Here is a 20,665-nt window from a genome sequence, read left to right as displayed (position 1 = left end):
CAGATGAAAGTTCTCTTTTTCAGGCCATTTTGAGCGTTTAATTGACCCCACAAATGTGATGCTCCAGAAACTCAATCTGCTCAAAGAAGTGCCCATCCAACCAATCCAACTTGTGGGAGCTGCTTCTGGAAGCGTGGGGTGCAATTTCTCCAGATTACCTCAACAAATTAACAGCTAGAATGCCAAAGGTCTGCAATGCTGTAATTGCTGCAAATGGAGGATTCTTTGACGAAAGCAAAGTTTGATGTAAAAAAAATCTTATTTCAAATACAAATCATTATTTCTAACCTTGTCAATGTCTTGACTCTATTTTCTATTCATTTCACAACATATGGTGGTGAATAAGTGTGACTTTTCATGGAAAACACAAAATTGTTTGGGTGATCCCAAACTTTTGAACGGTAGTGTATATATATATATATATATATATATATATGTGTGTGTGTGTGTGTGTGTGTGTGTGTGTGTGTGTGTGAGGGCCTGGCGGCCTGTCCATGGTGTCTCCCCGCCTGCTGCCCAATGACTGCTGGGATAGGCTCCAGCATCCCGCAACACTGAGAGCAGAATGCAAACGCACGAAACAGATTTCCTGTTTCATGCGTCTCGCATAAAGAATTTATGAGACAGACTGACGTACACTCACCAGCCACTTTATTAGGCACACCTGTCCAACTGCTCGTTAACACAAATTTCTAATCAGCCAATCACATGGCAACAACTCAATGCATTTAGGCATGTAGACATGGTCAAGACGATCTGCTGCAGTTCAAACCGAGCATCAGAATGGGGAAGAAAGGTGATTTAAGTGACTTTGAACGTGGCATGGTTGTTGGTGCCAGACGGGCTGGTCTGAGTATTTCAGAAACTGCTGATCTACTGGGATTTTCACGCACAACCATCTCTAGGGTTTACAGAGAATGGTCCGAAAAAGAGAAAATATCCAGTGAGCGGCAGTTCTGTGGGCGAAAATGCCTTGTTGATGCCAGAGGTCAGAGGAGAATGGCCAGACTGGTTCGAGCTGATAGAAAGGCAACAGTAACTCAAATAACCACTCATTACAACCGAGGTATGCAGAAGAGCATCTCTGAACGCACAACACGTCGAACCTTGAGGCAGATGGGCTACAGCAGCAGAAGACCACACCGGGTGCCACTCCTGTCAGCTAAGAACAGGAAACTGAGGCTACAGTTCGCACAGGCTCACCAAAATTGGACAATAGAAGATTGGAAAAACGTTGCCTGGTGTGATGAGTCTCGATTTCTGCTGCGACATTCGGATGGTAGGGTCAGAATTTGGCATCAACAACATGAAAGCATGGATCCATCCTGCCTTGTATCAACGGTTCAGGCTGGTGGTGGTGGTGTAATGGTGTGGGGGATATTTTCTTGGCACACTTTGGGCCCCTTAGTACCAATTGAGCATCGTGTCAACGCCACAGCCTACCTGAGTATTGTTGCTGACCATGTCCATCCCTTTATGACCACAGTGTTCCCATCTTCTGATGGCTACTTCCAGCAGGATAACGCACCATGTCATAAAGCTCGAATCATCTCAGGCTGGTTTCTTGAACATGACAATGAGTTCACTGTACTCAAATGGCCTCCACAGTCACCAGATCTCAATCCAATAGAGCACCTTTGGGATGTGGTGGACCGGGAGATTCGCGTCATGGATGTGCAGCTGACAAATCTGCAGCAACTGCGTGATGCTATCATGTCAATATGGACCAAACTCTGTGAGGAATGTTTCCAGTACCTTGTTGAATCTATGCCACGAAGGATTAAGGCAGTTCTGAAGGCAAAAGGGGGTCCAACCCGGTACTAGCAAGGTGTACCTAATAAAGTGGCCAGTGAGTGTGTCTCTATTTTGCCATTGTCATTTCTCGTCACCATAGCTTGGTAGATAACTCCTTTTGTCTGGCATTTTCTTTCGAGGGGGCATGAGTCGTTCACACGGCAGTTGCAGCTGGGGGAGTCCAATTGTGTTGAAGGTGTCATTGATTTGTCCATGATTTTTTGTGTTGTGGGACGATATTATTTGTTGAATATTAGGCATGCAGCTGTAAGTAATTTTGATGGTGTTCCTACTGAATATCTTCCTCAGTTGATGGTCTGGGGTAAAGCACTTATCCAAAAGTTAAAAAAAACTGCTTACCAATGTCTGTGGCCAGGGTATCACTGTAGGGTGGGTTGTACCAGGTGATGTTTCATTTTCTGCTATGTTTGTTGATTTGCTGGCAGTCAGTATTTAATGGTGGGTTGTACTTGAGCTTAAAATTGTAGCCGCTCTTTTGTAATGCATCTTGGTATGGGGGTGCCGCTTCATTGAAGATGGACTCATTAGATGATAATTTTGAGAGTCTTCTATTATTATATTATTCTTATATTATTCAAGCAGGAGTAAAATGTGCAATCCATATCTAACTGAAAAATATTTTATCATTTGCAAACCAGAAATGTCCACATTGAATAACAGGAATGAATTGGCCAGCACTTACAGACAAAGATATAGGTACCTATTTTGTAATTATAAATAAATCATGCTAATAGACAAATACCAACCGCCCCCCCCATTGGACCGTTATCGAACGCGTGTTTTTGAATTTTGAATGTAGCACTTCTCTCTTCCCCATTGGACGTTGTGCACGTGATGTGCATGACGAGGCAGTAAATGGTATGTTCTTTCCTGCGTAGCTTTGTTGACAGCTGATGATTGATTATGGCATGAAACAGGCTTGTACTGTCTCATAAAGAATTCACTTAACTCATTGGATTATAAACACACACACATATATATATATATATACGGGGCGGGTAGTTTGCACATTAACCGTTTTTTCACATTACCCGTAACACACACACACACACATATATATATATAGCGAATTCGGGGGGCAGCCGTGGGAACCGCCATAGCCGGGACGCGAACCCATATCTCCTGCACCGCGGACAACAACGTTAACTAGGCAATTAAAGGGTCCGACCCGTTAGCCAAGGGCTAACGTGTCTACTTATCCATGTACGTTACACTACCTTCCCTCCTTCGGGAAATGCTTCCGATGGCCTCACGGTCCTTCACGATCTCACCATCCCACTTCTGACACCAATGTAGCGAATTAGGGGGGCAGCCCGGGAACCGCCACAGTCGGGACGCGAATCCGTATCTCCGGCACCGCGGAGGACAACGTCGGACCTTTTAGTCGAGCGGTTAGCGATGTCTCATACGGGTTCTTGTCCCGGCTGCGGCAGTTCCTCTGGTTGCCCCTCGAATTCGCTATATTGGTGTCAGAAGTGGGATGCACGCGGACGCGCTTCCCGAAGGAGAGGGGAAGAGGTAGTGTAACGTGCATGGATAAGTAGACACGTTAGCCCTTGGCTAACAGGTCGGACCCTTTAGTCGACTGGTTAACGTTGTCACCCGCGGTGGAGATATGGGTTCGCGTCCCGGTTGTGGCGGTTCCCGCGACTGCCCCCCTAATTCGCTACAATATATTAATCAGATACGGCAGAACATCAAAAATTGTAAAGCACACCATTATACAGATTATGCCCTTTTCTACGCTGGTGTTCCCTCAATTAGACAAACTCTGGATAGTCCCCAACAAGGTTTTGACTCTATTCATGGGGCAAAACTAAAATGTAATTAAATGAAGGGAAAACGAAGTGAAGTACAAGCTTTTTTCTAATGTTTCCTCAGCTTACAATGACATTTTCTACATCTGTATATTGAATGGGACAGTGGCGTCGCGATGTCATTTTGCCGGGGCTTTAAGTGTGTGTGTGTGTGTGTGTGTGTGTGTGTGTGTGTGTGTGTGTGTGTGTGTGTGTGAGTGAAAGAACATTTGATATTCCAATAAACTAATGTTAACAAATACATTTAACTTTTTTTTCTCTAGTCTGGTACTGTCGCATGTCAATAAATGTTCAATGATCGCAGTTGTGAAGTATTCTGCTTCTACTCAATACTAATACTGATTACTAACAACTACTAATATTTTTAACATCACAATTCACAATTAATCTGGAGAGTAACAACAGTTTTTGAGGTAACCGTTTCAGTTTTTAAATGATTAAGACATGTATTTTGGATGTAAATAAAGTGCCAGAGTACATAAAAAAGCATCAAAATAGCACATGTTTATCAAAAAAACAAAAAAATAAAATTCCAGGGGAGGATCCCCTACAGAAGCCTGGGCTAAGTCCTGAATGTATTCAAATCCTGGAAACGCCCCTGGAATGGGAGCCAACTTGAAAGGGACTTGACGTACTTTGGTACAGGCTTAATACTGACTTTTAAAACCCATGTGAGAACCCAGCTCAGCTTCTTCTTCAGAATTAGGAGCTGCTTTACTGCTGAAGGGAGTATGCAGAGTAAGCAAAGATTCCTGTAATGAATGAAAGATGTTATTATTTTGAAGGTCCTGTCACTTGTTTAACTTGACCTACTCACGGGTTTACGTGCAGTGCGTGTGACGTATACAGGAAGTTAGACGCTCATGTTATGAAGGTTGTATGCGGGGAGCCAAGATGGCGGCGTAGTGTTCGGTCTACTGCAGAACCCGCCCTGTCTTGAAAACTTTTTAAAAGCAACAAAACGAACTTTCAGGATAAAAATTGAAGCCACATGTGATGGCAAAAAAATCTGGGCTCAGATAAGAGAAAAATTACGACTCCCAGTTCTTCTCCATCCAAACGTTTTGGCAAGAGACAAAACATGGAAACCGACGCCGCAGAAAACATCATTGCTACGCTCAAGATGGCTATCAAAGAGCAAGGAGCTAGTAGCATTGGGAAAAGTATCAGTGACCTGCAGGTTACTGTTAACTTTATTTCTGAAGATCTCAAGGAGCTGAAAGGAAAGTTGACGCACACCGAAGCGAGAGTGAGTAAAGCAGAGGAAAAAAATCCAAAATTTGGAAAGCAAGGTGCTGGAGCTGCCACGATACAAACGAAGATGGAACCCGCGACTTCACGGGCTAACTGAGGAAGGCGGAGAAGACGTTCGCAGAAAGGTAATTGAAATCTGCCAAAACATGGCTCCTGACCACCGAGAGACATTCCCGGAGGTACTCGACTCAGTGCACAGGCTTGGGCAAAGACGTGAGTCTTCAGCGGCACCACTGCCCCGTGTAGTAATCATTCAATTCACTATGAGGCATTTTCGAGACATTATCTGGAAGACAGCGAAACGATCCGACTATTTGACGACCAGGAAGCTGCGCTTTAAGGAAGACCTTTCTCTCGAGGACCGAGAGAGGCGCAACCTATTGTGGCCGCAGGTTGAGAAAGCACGAAAGGAGGGGAAGATTGCATACTTCGTGGGAGCCCGTGCGTTTGTGAACAGAAAGGAGATTCACTGAAGTGCCTTTCATCATGTAAGCTAATATGACTCAGGAGTTATTTTTCCTTATTCGTTTTCTAAATATACAATATGCTGTTGTTGCTAAAAACACTTGTTATGTAATGACAGAGTAGTTCTGTTCTCTCTGTAAGTTACACACTTTTTCTCAGGGTGAAAGGTTAGTTACACTCAAAATTTCATCTTTATCTTTTGTTTCTTTTAATGCTCGAGGATTAAGGGACAATACCAAAAGGAAAGCACTGCTATTATATGCTAAAAGCCTGAATACGGATTTTTGTTTGATACAAGAATCTCATTCTGAAGCTAATGACATTAGATTCTGGAAATCCCAATGGGGAGAGGACTTGTGGATGCCTCATGGCACAACCCACACAGCAGGAACTATGACTTTGAAACACAAGTTTAAAGGGAAAGTTATCTCTTCACAGACAGATCCAAACGGTCACTTAATTTTGTTGGTTATTTCATTTAATGACCAGGTATTTTTATTGGGAAACGTTTATGGTTATAACAACAAACAGCAGAATATTACCTTAATGCATTCAGTAAATGCAAAAATTGATTCTATAATAAGTAAATTTGCAGATCTAAAGATCATATTCGGGGGAGACTGGAATCATTCAATTAATGATATGTTAGATAGATGGCCAAATAAAAGTAATACAAATAATAGTTATTTGTTAGATTTTATAAATGAAAGAGATCTGATTGATATTTGGAGGTATAAGAATCCTACAGTTAAAGAATTTACGTGGAAGAACGGGTCAGGGTCATTACAGTCTCGTATTGACTATTGGTTGATTTTTGATCCATTATCTGAACATGTCTCTTCAGTTAAAATGTTACCAACACCCTTGACGGATCATAAAACTATCTTTTTGGAGCTGTATATGTCTACTAGTCATCAAACTAAAAGAGTCAACTCATATTGGAAATTAAATAATTCTCTTTTATTGAATGAATCTTTGGTAAAGGAGATTAAAATAAAAATAGATGAATGCTGGGATAGGGCATGTGCTGAAAATATGTATGGCAAAAATTGGGAGTTCATGAAATTTGAATTAAGGTCCCTTATAATGAAAAGAGGAGCTGAAATAGTTAAAAACAGAAAAAAAGAAGAATCAGAAATGATTAAATTAAATTAAATTAAAATTAGATAATCTATATATTCACAAGGCAAAAGGAGCCTTTGTGCGCTCTAGGAGGAGATGGCTTGAGGAAGGAGAGCAAAACTCCAGCTATTTCTTCAAATTAGAGAAACAACATAATACACTTTGCAGCATGACCAAACTCTGTTCAGATGGTGTCATCACACATGACCCTAAAAAGATTTCTGAGACATGTGAACTATTTTATAAAGAATTATATAAGTCTAAACTGTCAACAAATGACATGGAAAGTTTCTTCAACTCTTTAGGTAATATTGAGAGCATCAGCAATGCTAATAAAGATTTGTGTGATGCCCCCATCACAACATTGGATGTTGAGGATGCTATTAAAAAAATGAAACTCAATAAGAGTCCTGGGAATGACGGATTAACCTCAGTTATATAAATGTTTATCCAAGGACTTATCACGCTTTTTACATAAAGTATATATAGAAAGCATTGCTAATGAAAAGCTCCCTCCTTCATTGTCTCAGGGGTTGATCACTTTGATTCCCAAACCGCAAAAAGACTATTTGTTGTTAGATAATTGGAGACCTATTTCACTCTTGAACAATGACTACAAGATAATTGCTATGTTTTTGGCTAAAAAATTGAAAAGTACACTTAATGACATTATTGATGAAACACAGTCTGGTTTCATGACTGGTAGACATATAACAAACAACATAAGACTGGTGATTGATATCTTGGATCATTCAGAGTTAATTACAGATAACAGCTTCATTCTTTTTTTAGATTTTTATAAAGCTTTTGATTCCATTGAAGACAAATTCATATTTAAAGCACTTGACATTTTTGGTTTTGGGAATATGTTTAAAAAATCTGTCAAAACGTTATATGCAGGTGCAAATAGTTCAATCAAACTCCCATATGGCACTACTAAAAGATTTAACTTAAATCGTGGAATCCGTCAAGGTTGTCCGATCTCGGCATATCTCTTCCTTCTTCCTATGCAATTACTCTCCATTCATTTCAAAAACAGTGATGTATTGGGTCTCTCTATTGTTGGCAGAACACTGTCCATCACTCAACTTGCAGATGATACAACACTTTTTTTAAAGGATAAATTTCAAGTTAATAAAGCAATCAAAGTCATTAACTCTTTCTCAATGGCCTCCGGCCTTAAACTGAACATTTCAAAATGTGAGCTTCTTCCTGTTAATAGTTGCACAGATACTATTATTTCTGGGATCCCTGTGAAGCATAAGGTTAAATATCTTGGTATTATAATTGAAAAAGACCAAAGCTCCAGACTATCTGAAAATTTTAATCCATTTATAGCTTCAGTCCAACAGAGGTTTAACCTTTGGCTTCAAAGAGATTTGTCTATTACTGGAAGATCCTTGGTAGCTAAAGTTGAAGGCCTCTCCAGACTTATATATGCAGCTATGGCACTTGATGTCTCAAAAGACATATGCACTAAAATTGACAGAATATTATTTGAATTTATCTGGAAAAAAAGAATACATTATATTAAGAAGAATGTCATGATAAATAAGTTATGTTCTGGTGGGATTAATTCTTTAGACTTCACCTCCTTAAACTCTTCTTTTAAAGTCAAATGGATCAAACTTTTCTTAAAAAATCCCAACACAATCTGTAATTTTATTACTGCCCATATATTTAATTCACTTGGAGGAATGCATTTTCTCTTAAGGTGCAATTACAATATTTATAAATTACCAATAAAACTGTCCAACTTTCATAGTCAACTTTTGTTATCCTGGTCAATGATGTACTCACACAATTTTTCTCCCCCATAAATATTTCATTTGGAACAATCAAGATATTAGGTTTAAGAACATATATTAAGAGATGGGTTGATAATAAAATTTTACTTGTTAGTCAATTACTGAATGACAATGGTCAGCTTTTCACTTATGAAGAATTTCTTTCTGTATATGGTTTCCCTGTTACACCAAGAGAATATTCTATTGTATTTGATGCAATGCCAGATGGAGTTAGAAGGTTATTGTTGTCTGCTCCTAAAGGTAAAAGTTGTACTATTCCAGGTTTAACTCCTGAAGACATATACACTCACCTGCCACTTTATTAGGCACACCTGTCCAGCTGCTCGTTAACGCAAATTTCTAATCAGCCAATCACATGGCAGCAACTCAATACATTTAGGCATGCAGACATGGTCAAGACGATCTGCTGCAGTTCAAACCGAGCATCGGAATGGGGAAGAAAGGTGATTTAAGTGACTTTGAACGTGGCATGGTTGTTGGTGCCAGACGGGCTGGTCTGAGTATTTCAGAAACTGCTGATCTACTGGGATTTTCACGCACAACCATCTCTAGGGTTTACAGAGAATGGTCCGAAAAAGAGAAAATATCCAGTGAGCAGCAGTTCTGTGGGCGAAAATGCCTTGTTGATGCCAGAGGTCAGAGGAGAATGGCCAGACTGGTTCGAGCTGACAGAAAGGCAACAGTAACTCAAATAACCACTCATTACAACCGAGGTATGCAGAAGAGCATCTCTGAACGCACAACACGTCGAACCTTGAGGCAGATGGGCTACAGCAGCAGAAGACCACACCGGGTGCCACTCCTGTCAGCTAAGAACAGGAAACTGAGGCTACAATTCGCACAGGCTCAAAAAATTGGACAACAGAAGATTGGAAAAACGTTGCCTGGTCTGATGAGTCTCGATTTCTGCTGCGACATTCGGATGGGAGGGTCAGAATTTGGCGTCAACAACATGAAAGCATGGATCCATCCTGCCTTGTATCAACGGTTCAGGCTGGTGGTGGTGTAATGGTGTGGGGGATATTTTCTTGGCACACTTTGGGCCCCTTAGTACCAATTGAGCATCGTGTCAACGCCACAGCCTACCTGAGTATTGTTGCTGACCATGTCCATCCCTTTATGACCACAGTGTTCCCATCTTCTGATGGCTACTTCCAGCAGGATAACGCGCCATGTCATAAAGCTCAAATCATCTCAGACTGGTTTCTTGAACATGACAATGAGTTCACTGTACTCAAATGGCCTCCACAGTCACCAGATCTCAATCCAATAGAGCACCTTTGGGATGTGGTGGACCGGGAGATTCGCATCATGGATGTGCAGCCGACAAATCTGCAGCAACTGCGTGATGCTATCATGTCAATATGGACCAAACTCTCTGAGGAATGTTTCCAGTACCTTGTTGAATCTATGCCACGAAGGATTAAGGCAGTTCTGAAGGCAAAAGGGGGTCCAACCCGGTACTAGCAAGGTGTACCTAATAAAGTGGCCAGTGAGTGTGTATTGGTAACTTGTGTCCTTTATTAAGTGATAAAGCCACTAATCAATGCATTAGAAATATTATTCAGAGAGACATTGTTTCTAAACCTGCAGCCGTTTTCTACTGGAATAATATTTATAATGACATAGATTGGAAGAACACTTGGATTTTATCACGAAAATATTGTATTACAAATAAGGTACGAGAAGTTACATTTAAACTGCTTCACAAATGTTATCCAGTCAAGTCCCTTCTTGTAAAATACAAGATTAATATTGACACACACTGTTCCTTTTGTGGCAATGTGGATGAAACCATATGTCATTTATTTTGGGATTGTACCTACTCTCATGTTTTTTGAATTGATCTAAATAATCTCATAAATAACAAAATTGACTCATCTTGTAAACTGGACATCCAACATGTTTTATTTGGTCTGTCACAAAATGAGGAAATAAGTTCAGAAAAAATGTATATTATCAACCTTCTATTAATATTTGCTAAATTTCATATTCATTGTACCAAATTTGCACACCAGCGTCCAAACATTAGTGTATTCAAAGCACTTCTTTCATCCTATTTAGAATCTTTAAAAGAATGTATGAATTCTAAAGCCAGCAAAACCAGAAGACTATGTGAAGAATATAATTTAACTTACATCCTGTATCGAGCTTTTTTATTTTGTCCTTTCTTTTCTTTTTTATGGATATGTACATTTTAATGTTGAAATAATTTATATTTCTGTAACTACTTTTTGTCCTATTGTGATGTAATATTTTCTTGTTTATATGTTTTGTTCAATAAATTTAAAAAAAAAAAAATGAAGGTTGTATGCGGAACGAACGCTAGTAAAAGCTACGCAGTTAAGAACCTACGAAGTCGGCTCATTCTTGAATTATTCTTATGTCAGTAAGATAAGGCGTCAACGGACATTACATGGTGTCAGAATAGTCTGTGTATCTGCACACGAGCGGTCATGCCGAAGTTTAATCCGCCGAGTGAATTCAAGTTTGACTGCCCCGTTGAATGGCCGGAGTGGAAACAACGGTTTCGCGCTTCAGGCTCGCGACAAAGCTGGATAAAGACGACGGGGAGATTCAAGTGAGTTCGCTGATTTATGCAATGGGAAGCGAGGCTGAAAAGATATTCAGCTCGTTTGACTTCGTGTGGGAGGGTGATAAAGTGGACTATGATATCGTACTGAAAAAGTTCGACGACTACTTTATTGCCCGCCGTAACATCATACATGAGAGGGCGTGCTTCTATCAACGTAGCCAGCAGCCAGGAGAAACAGCGGAGATGTACATCCGGACATTGTATGAGCTGTCTGAACTCTGTGAGTTTGGGGACAAGAGGGATGAACATATCAGAGATCGTCTGGTAGTGGGCATAAAAGACAAAGTGCTCTCCCGTCAGTTCCAGCTCACAGCGGACCTTACTCTGGTGAAAGTCATTGAACAAGTGCGCCAGGCGGAGGCAATAACAAAGCAGCTCAGCCTCCAAGCTAACCAACCAGAGGACCAGCTGGCTAACGTCAATGTTGTCCGACGGCGGGACGGACACCAAAAGAAAAAGGGCGGACAGCATCATGGTGGCAGCAGTCCTGCAACCAACAAAGTAGATGAATGCGGGGGGTGCGGCAAGACGCAGCACACCGATGAGCGGAAGTGTCCTGCAATGAACAGTAAGTGCAACAAGTGTCATAAAAAGGCGACATTGGGAGTGTGTATGTCACTCTAAAGCGGTGAGAGAAGTCACTGAAGAGGTTAAACAGCTGTACTTTCTGGGAGTTGACAAAGAGAGCAGTCATGAAGATTGGACTGTTAGTTTAACAATAAGTGATGTACCAATAACCTTTAAAATTGACACGGGGGCTGACGCTACTGTTATCAACCAAGGGACATTTAAAAAGCTGAAGCCAAACATAAAACTGGGACCTCCTGACACATGCTTCATAAGCCCAGGTGGAAACATCAGCTGCATAGGACAGTTTCAAGCCACAACCAACTACAAGGAGAAACAATACTCCTTTCCAGTGTATGTGATCAAGGGGAGAGGCAGCTGTCTGCTGAGTCGGCCAGAGGCAATGGAGATGGGTCTAGTGAAGCGGATGGATGAGGTCAGTGGAGTTTTCGGTTCAAGTGGACTGCTGAAAACAGACCCAGTGAAAATAGCTCTGGTGGAGGATGCCCAGCCATACGCGGTGCATACAGACAGACGGATACCGCTGCCACTTGTACCACTGGTTAAGGAAGAACTGCAGCGCATGGAAAATGAGGGCATTATTGAAAAAGTGACTCAGCCCACAGAATGGTGCGCCGCTATGGTGCCGGTGCTGAAACCGAACAAGAAAGAGGTTCGCTGCTGCGGTGACCTCAGGAGGCTGAATCGAGCGGTGAAACGTGAGAAATACGTGCTGCCCACTATGGAGGAAATAATGCCAAGGCTTGCAGGGTCAAAGTTCTTCACAACGTTGGATGCAGCAAGTGGGTTTTACCAGATCCCCTTGCATGAAGACAGCAGGGGGCTCACCACTTTCATCACCCCATTTGGGAGGTATGCTTTCAGCCGCCTTCCATTTGGTATAACGAGTGCTCCAGATATTTTCCAGAGAAAGATGGCAGAAACTCTGACCGGGCTAGAGGGCACAGAGGTGTACATGGATGACATCCTTATACATGGAGAGACTGAGGAAATCCATGACCGGCGCCTAGCAGAGGCGCTGGGGGTCATTGAAACAGCAGGTCTCAAACTGAACCAAGCCGAAATGCAAGTTCAAACAGAAACAAGTCCGCTTCCTTGGTCACGTCGTCGACGAGGCAGGCATCAGACCTGACCCGGACAAAGTGGCCGGAATAGAGAACTTTCCTCAGCCCCAGAATGTGACGGAAATCAAGAGGTTCCTCGGGATGGTGAACTATTTGGCAAAATACGTCCCAGAGCTGTCCACTGTAGGTCAGCCGCTTTATGGACTGCTTAAAGCAACGACAGAGTGGCTGTGGGGACCTGCACAGAACACAGCATTCCAAGACGTTAAAGCAGCACTCGCCACCGCCCCGGTACTCACTTTTTATGATGTCACTAAGGCTACGGTGGTGTCAGCAGATGCCAGCAGCTACGGGCTGGGGGGCAGCACGGGGAACACTGGAAGCCCGTGGCCTACTGCTCCCAACGGCTGAGTGATGCAGAGACAAGGTACGCACAGATCGAGAAAGAGTGCTTAGCCAGCGTCTGGGCATGTGAAAGGTTCGAGAAGTACTTGTTTGGGCTTGACAATTTCAGACTTGTCACCGATCATAAACCACTAGTGCCTCTCATGAACAGCAAAGACTTGGATAATGTGCCCATTAGGTGCCAGAGACTGTTAATGAGGCTGATGCGTTTCAATGCAGTGGCTGAATATGCACCAGGCAAAACGTTAGCTGTGGCTGACGCACTCTCCAGAGGCCCAGAGCAGCGCTACGGAGATGGTGCTTCTCATGATGATGTTGCGGCGCACATCGATGCCATTGTGTGCCAGGTGCCTGCCACACCTCAAAGGATGCAGGAGATAAAACAGAGCACGGATGGGGATCTGCAGCTCCAGACAGCATTGGGCTTCATCAGACACGGCTGGCCTGAGTATGTCGATAAAGTGCCGGAGACAGTCAGAGACTTTTATCAGGTGAGAGGGGAGTTATCTGAGGTAGATGGTTTAGTCATCAGAGGCAGTCGTATCGTCATTCCCACAGAGATGAGGGAGGTGATCTTAGAGAGAATACATGACGGGCACCAGGGGATAGTTAAGTGCAGAGAGAGAGCTAGCTAATCAGTGTGGTGGCCCAAAATGACGGAGCACATTACAACAAAGATACAGCAATGTCAATTCTGCAGAGAACACAAGAACACACAGAGAAAAGAGCCTTTAATGTCAAGTGAGCTCCCATCCAGACCATGGCAGAAAGTTGGCATAGACCTGTGTGAGTACAAAAAGCAAAACTACTTGATAGTGTCTGACTATTATTCCAGGTTTTTGGAGATCCTAAATCTACCAACAACTACTAGCAGTCAGGTTGTAGCCAGGCTGAAGGCTACATTTGCACGTTTTGGTATCCCTGAAATTGTAGTTAGCGGTAATGGGCCACAGCTAGTTTCAGAAGAGATGAGGAGGTTCAGTGAGGATTATGATTTCATCCATGTGACTTCAAGCCCACACTACCCCCAGAGTAATGGACAGGCAGAGAGGGCTGTTCAGATAGCCAAAAGCATATTAAGACCGGAAGACCCTCTCCTCGCCCTGTTGACATACAGAGCCTCACCCTCTTCTTCCACTGGAGCCAGTCCAGCAGAATTGCTCATGGGTAGGAGAATCAGAACCACCGTACCCACATTGCAGCATAACCTGAAACCGGCCTGGCCTAAAGAGGAACTGATCAAAACCGCTGACGCCGCAGCCAAATCGAGGCAGGCTTTCTACTACAACTGCAGGAACGGCGTGCGGACACTGCGCCCACTGAACTCGGGTGACGCAGTACTCACCAAACTTGATGGCAGAAAACATGGACAATGCCAGCAGTTGTTCACAGTCAGAGCTCCACTCCCAGATCCTACATAGTGGAGACAGCTCAACGTGAACATTACAGAAGGAACAGGCGCCACCTGTTGGCCACACCCAAAACACTCACCTTTGTCAGCAGGGATCCTGACCAGGTCACTCCAGGGGAGAGTGGAGACACGGATGAGTCCCGAGCAGCAGAAATGCCAACTTCCACACCACATGTTACTCGCTCTGGCAGGGTGAGCAAGCCAGCAATCCGGCTGGATTTGTGAGGCGTATGGACTTGTGTACTGTGGGAGATTTTTTTATTTTTTTTTTGTGAAAAGGGGGGTGATATACAGATTGGAATTAAAATATAAATATTTCAGTTGAGTTATGGACTCTTTAAAGCTTACAACCCAGGCCTGTCAGTAAAATGTTGGACACTGTAAATCAAAGATGTTTGATGTCTTTGCTCTTTCTGTTTTACAGTTGCTGAAAGAAAGAAAATGGTATTATTTTATTTGTCAAATAAAGCTACGGTTAAAGTCAGGAGTTGCTAAACTGGAGTTAAAATTGTTGGCAGAAATGTTTAGAAAATCATCTTAGAGGGGGAGATGTAATGAATGAAAGATGTTATTATTTTGAAGGTCCTGTCACTTGTTTAACTTGACCTACTCACGGGTGTACGTGCAGTGCGTGTGACGTATACAGGAAGTTAGACGCTCATGTTATGAAGGTTGTATGCGGAACGAACGCTAGTAAAAGCTACACAGTTAAGAACCTACGAAGTCGGCTCATTCTTGAATTATTCTTATGTCAGTAAGATAAGGCGCCTGCGGACATTACAATGCCTGTTCGTCATTCCCGACATTTCTAATCTGGCCCGATACTGGGAATTTGTCAGCGACGACAAAATCGTGTCATAATTGGGCTGAAATCGTGTAGTCTGATCCCGGCATTAGACATGTCATTGTATTACGTAGAAAAATGTAGACTGGCCTCCTCTCTGCCTAAGACGAGAGTTAAATTGCTTAACTTCCACTTAGAAGTCCAAGCTTCATACACTAGCAAGTTATCTTACAGATATTTTACAATAACAGGCATTTGCATATGATACTCATATTCAAGACTGTAATAATTTGAACACACATGCATCATAATGCTGACCCAATAGCTAATATTGTTCTAACATGTTGAATAGTCTGAGTTTATACTGATGTCTGATGGTAGCATGCCTTCATTTGAATTTATCGTTATGCATACTTATTACAGTATTTTGCATTCATCTTCATAAATACACGTCTCATAAATATATGAAAGGAAGATATCCGCCATAAATGCTGAGGTGAAACCCATGTTTCTTGGTTGTATTTGAGTATTCTTGGTATGAACAGCCCCTCCCATCCACTGAATTCCCAACCTTTATATAAAAGATGCCCCTTGTTCACCAGATGTGGTTTGCTTCATTTTAGCCTTTAAAAGCAAACAAGACATATTGAAAAAGGTAACACATTATCAATATCACAAAAAAAATGAACTTAGAAAGTGGACTATAAGGTCAGAAAGCAACCTAAAAGCATTTTAAAGCCTTAAAGCGGGTCTTTTAAAGGCATGAAAGTGCATTTTACATTTCCTTGCATATCTGAGCTTGAGCAAACCTCTCCCAAAGCCAAAAACCCAACTCTATCAAGACTGTAATCTGGATGTTATAATACTGCCTTTGGCTATAACCTCGTTGATCCAGGAATTGAAACAAAAGTTGTATCTATCTATCTATCTATCTATCTATCTATCTATCTATCTATCTATCTATCTATCTATCTATCTATCTATCTATCTATCTATCTATCTATCTATCTATCTATCTATCTATCTATCTATTTATTTTGGATCAAGTTTTTGTTTATTTCATGGGATGTAGTTAATACAATATGTTAACATACCATCAGTATAAATAGAAAACACAATAATATGCCACGTCATGTCACATCACATCACATCACATCACATCACATCACATCAAAGGACAGAACATAATTATACTATATATTGCTGTCACTGCCTGTTCTTAAAAATTTGGCTCCTTAAAAGAATAAACAATAGTATTCAGTGGATGTAATCTTTGTACATTTCTGTAGTGAGCAGGATAAACTAGATGCCAGAAAAACAAAAGAAGACTGAGGAGTGTCGGGCAAGGTAATTGTGACTAAGAGCCTTTTTTTGCAAAAACTGCTTTGCAGCACAGGTCAGTTTCTGACCCACAGCACAGTAAATTATAAAGGCAGGAGAACATTCTGGATTCAATTAACTTCTGGCTACATTGATTTGCATAAAAACACCACTAACAAAGACTTGAACCTCTCCTGGTGTGAATTCCCGAAACACCAATATGAACTGTTTTTTAAGGGACTGAAATGGATTGGGGATAATGAACCACAGGGAGCATAAGAGAGACTCACGTGTTCAGGTCCACAGAGAAAGAGTCAAGTGGACATACACGTATGAACACACACACACACACACACACACACACACACACACACACACACACACACACACACACACACACACACACACACACACACACACACACACACTTTTCCTGTTTTCCATTAGCAATAATTTTTAATAGCGCTCCTCTCCCTCTCACCCCTGGAAACCGTCCATCCCTCCTCACCTCAGTATACGTCCTCTTTTAATCCATCCATCCACCCTGACAACTGACAACGAGGGAACGTCAAACTGACTTATTGACTAACTAACTGGCCAACTGGCTCTTCTTCGAAGAAAGACCGTTCACAGGGAGATTAGTTTGTAGCACGGCTCAACATTACCCTCTAGTGGAGTTCACGAAGTCACACACCTATGTTTTTTTTTCTTCTTTTCAACACTTTTTGGTCTCCTTTATTCATTCTTCTTTTCCGTTTCTCCCTTCCTTTTTCTATTTCTTTACAATTGCATGTTATATTGCCCATCTTCCCCTCCCTCTCTCCCCCATTCATCATCTTTCAGATAGCAGATTAACTTTTCTGTCAGAAATTACATTATTATATTAACTCTATTAGTGACTCCAAAATGCAAATGGCAGTAGGAGGAGGTATCTTTGTGTGCTTGTAAGCTATACTTGCAACTGTTGCTATCAGTATGATTACCTCTGTTGTTTTTGACGTGTGTGTGTGTGTGTGTGCGTGTGTGTGTGCGTGCGTGCGTGTGTGCTGAGTATGTGAAATTAACAGGTACTTTTCCTCTATTTTGTTCTAAGATGCAAGTTTCATTAGAGCATAACGAGCCTAATGAAGTCCCTTTTGCCTTCCTCTCCCCTCGTTGCTTCTCTTTTGACTACCTTACTGGTAGACCACAGTATGTGCGCTTGCAACACTGTGTGAGACAGAGTGGTCAGCAACACTGGGGCTCCACAGGGGACAGTCCTGTCTCCCTTCCTTTTCACCCTCTACACCATGGACTTCAACTACCACACAGAGTCCTGTCATCTTCAGAAGTTCTCTGATGACTCTGCTGTAGTCGGCTGCATCAGTAAGGGTGAGGAGGCTGAGTACAGGGCTGTGGTGGGAAACTTTGTCACGTGGTGTGAGCAGAACAATCTGCAACTCAGCGTGACTAAGACAAAGGAGCTGGTTGTTGACCTGAGGAGGGGCATGACACCAGTGACCCCTGTTTCCATTCAGGGGGTCAGTGTGGACACTGTGGAATACTACAAGTACCTGGGGGTGTATATAGACAATAAACCGGACTGTGCTAAGAACACTGATGCCCTCTACAAGAAGGGGCAGAGCCGTCTCTACTTTTTGAGGAGGCTGAGGTCCTTCAACATCTGCCAGATAATGCTTAGGATGTGGTGGCCAGTTCTCTCCTGTTTGCTGTTGTGTGTTGGGGCAGTAGGTTGAGGGTAGCGGATGTGAACAGGCTCAATAAACTGATCCGCAAGGCCGGTGACTTTGTGGGGGTGGAGCTGGACTCTCTGGTGGCGGTTTCTGAGAGGAGGATGTTGTTGAAGTTATGTACCATCATGGACAATGTCTCCCACCCACTCCATGATGTGCTGGTCGGGCACAGGAGTACTTTTAGTGATAGACTCATTCTGCTGAAATGCACCACAGAGCGCCACAGGAGGTCATTCCTGCCTGTGGCCATCAAACTTTACAGCTCCTCCCTCAGAGTGTCAGACACTCTGAGTCAGTAGTCATTAGACTGGCCCTTCCACTTACTCTACCCTGTCAGGTGTTTTTGTGCTATTTATTTCATGTTGCAGTAATACAGTATAGATAGGGTGTTATAAGCTGGAGCATGGTGCACATATGTTTATATATTTTGTTCTTGTTTCCATTTCTTATTTTATCTCCTATTTCTATTTATTTCTGTTTTTATTGTGTCTATTTGTTTCTATTTTCTTGTTGCCTCATATCTTCTTGGTTTTTCTTGCTAGAGCGTGAGTGTCTGTAATGGGATCCAATTCCCCCTCGGGGATGAATAGTATTTCTGATTCTGATTCCCTCCTCTCCTCTTTTATTGTCCTCTCCTCTTCTCATATCTCCTTTTTTTCTTTGCTTCCTCTTTTATACTCTTCTCCTCCCTTCTCTTTTTCACTCCTCACCTCTCCTCTCCATGCTTCCCCTCCTTCTGGCTCTCCCGTCTTCTCAGATATCAACATGGCAGGAGAGCCAAAGCCAAAAAGACCCAAAGGACTGAAGAGATCAGCAGCTAGCCTCTTCAGGTACACACTTTCAAATCATGTTAAAGGAAGACGATTGGTTGATTTACTGATTAGTTGAAATTGTAGTTTCAAATTGGATTTAGTGTTTCACAATGTATGCTGATTTGATGTCCATAGTAACTGATTCTTGCAGTGATACTGAATAGCAATGAAACAGAATGAAATGGAATTAAATGGAATACATTAAAATCGAGCAGATAGAATGGAGTAAAGTAGGATAGACTCTATTCTCTGTCTAATAATCAGGATGTTCCACCTAAAAGGAGTTTGAGAATGACATTCCAAAATGATGACGTAAAAATAATTTTATAAAAAGCATATTAGGGATTATAGCAGGGCTCAGCAACCTATGGCACCTGTGCCCACGGTGGCATGGGAGGCCATTAACATGGGCACGTGGAGTAATTCAATAAAACATTTTTAATATACTTTTTTATACAATATTTTGTTATAAAATATAGCTTAATGGTGGACTAAATGAACAACTCTATTTAAAATAATACTGAGATAATTAATTAGTCTCAAAACACACCATTGTTTTTGACTGCAAGGTACCACACACAAGTGACGTGGTCTATCCCCTCCTCCCTCTCCATCTGATCTGCCCATGAGTGCAGCATTACAGTGGTAGTGAAAACGTAGCATAGCTAGCTAGCTTTCTCTTTTGCTTTATGTCAAGAACAACTGACATGGCAGAAGCAAAAAAAAAAAAGAAAAAAAAAGTTGGTTATCTAATATTCACCTCTTTCAGCCGTCTTGGACAAATGAATTCAGATTTATTTCATGAAAGGACTGAGCTGTGTGCACTCTGCTGTGAAAATATAGCAAAGCCCTAGACAGGCTTCAGTATGTGCAGAATTCAGCTGCCAGGATGCTCCCCCGCACCAAGCCCTGGCAACACATCACTCCCACCCTTGTCCACCTTCACTGGCTCCCGGTCAAATCACATATTTCATATAAAATCCTCCTCTCACCTATAAATCACCTCCATGCCCATACCCCCCAGTACCCATCAGACCTCCTCAACCCTTTTATTCCATCCTGGACTCTGTGTTCTGCAGACACAGGCCCGCTCTCCATCCCCCACACCAGCCTGCGGACTTTTGGGGATAGAGCCTTTACTGTGGCAGCCCCCACCCATTGGAATTCTATTCCAGCAGAGATCCACAACACAGCGTCTTTTGACAATTTTAAAAGACTACTAAAAACCTACCTGTTTACTAAGGCCGATGGTCTGTAGTCTTTTGAGCTTTGTTTTAAAATTTTCTGTTCTTATCTAGTGTCACGTGTCTATGAGTTCCTTGAAAGGCGAAATGCCCGTTTCTGTGAGAACTGAGGTGCATTACAGACATGGGTGCACGCGTGTGCGCCTCGACCTCAAAATCTGATTGATATCATTTGGAAAAACTGTCAATGAAATATATCAAAGTGAAACAACCCTCGGCTCTGAAAACTAAAACGCCAATCAAATTCATTCTAGACACTTGGTAGTGTGCAAAACTACAGGTGATGACAATAAAATCTTTATGTAAGGGCACTCTGCTGTGTATCTGTATCAATGGTGTTGTTACCACTAAAGATAGAGGATGATAATATAAAGTAATGTGAATAGAACAATCTCTTTAATAGTTACATTAATGTGGAATTAATTTA

The 20,665-nt window shown here is 42.1% G+C and overlaps 1 protein-coding gene across 1 annotated transcript in view; it reads left to right on the top strand.

Annotated features, from left to right (window-relative positions):
* The window catches only part of raly (RALY heterogeneous nuclear ribonucleoprotein), a 142,872-nt gene that overhangs the window by 14,437 nt on the left and 107,770 nt on the right, over positions 1-20,665 (top strand). Inside the window, exon 2 of the mRNA XM_056300895.1 lies at positions 18,940-19,012. Coding sequence (XP_056156870.1) covers positions 18,940-19,012 — 73 coding nt within the window. The remainder of the gene's footprint in view (positions 1-18,939; positions 19,013-20,665) is intronic.

This window comes from Lampris incognitus, chromosome 2 (genome assembly GCF_029633865.1).
Source record: "Lampris incognitus isolate fLamInc1 chromosome 2, fLamInc1.hap2, whole genome shotgun sequence".
Lineage (NCBI taxonomy): Eukaryota > Metazoa > Chordata > Actinopteri > Lampriformes > Lampridae > Lampris > Lampris incognitus.
The sequence above is the reverse complement of the archived record's forward strand: the minus strand, read 5'-3'. Positions and strand labels throughout refer to the sequence as shown.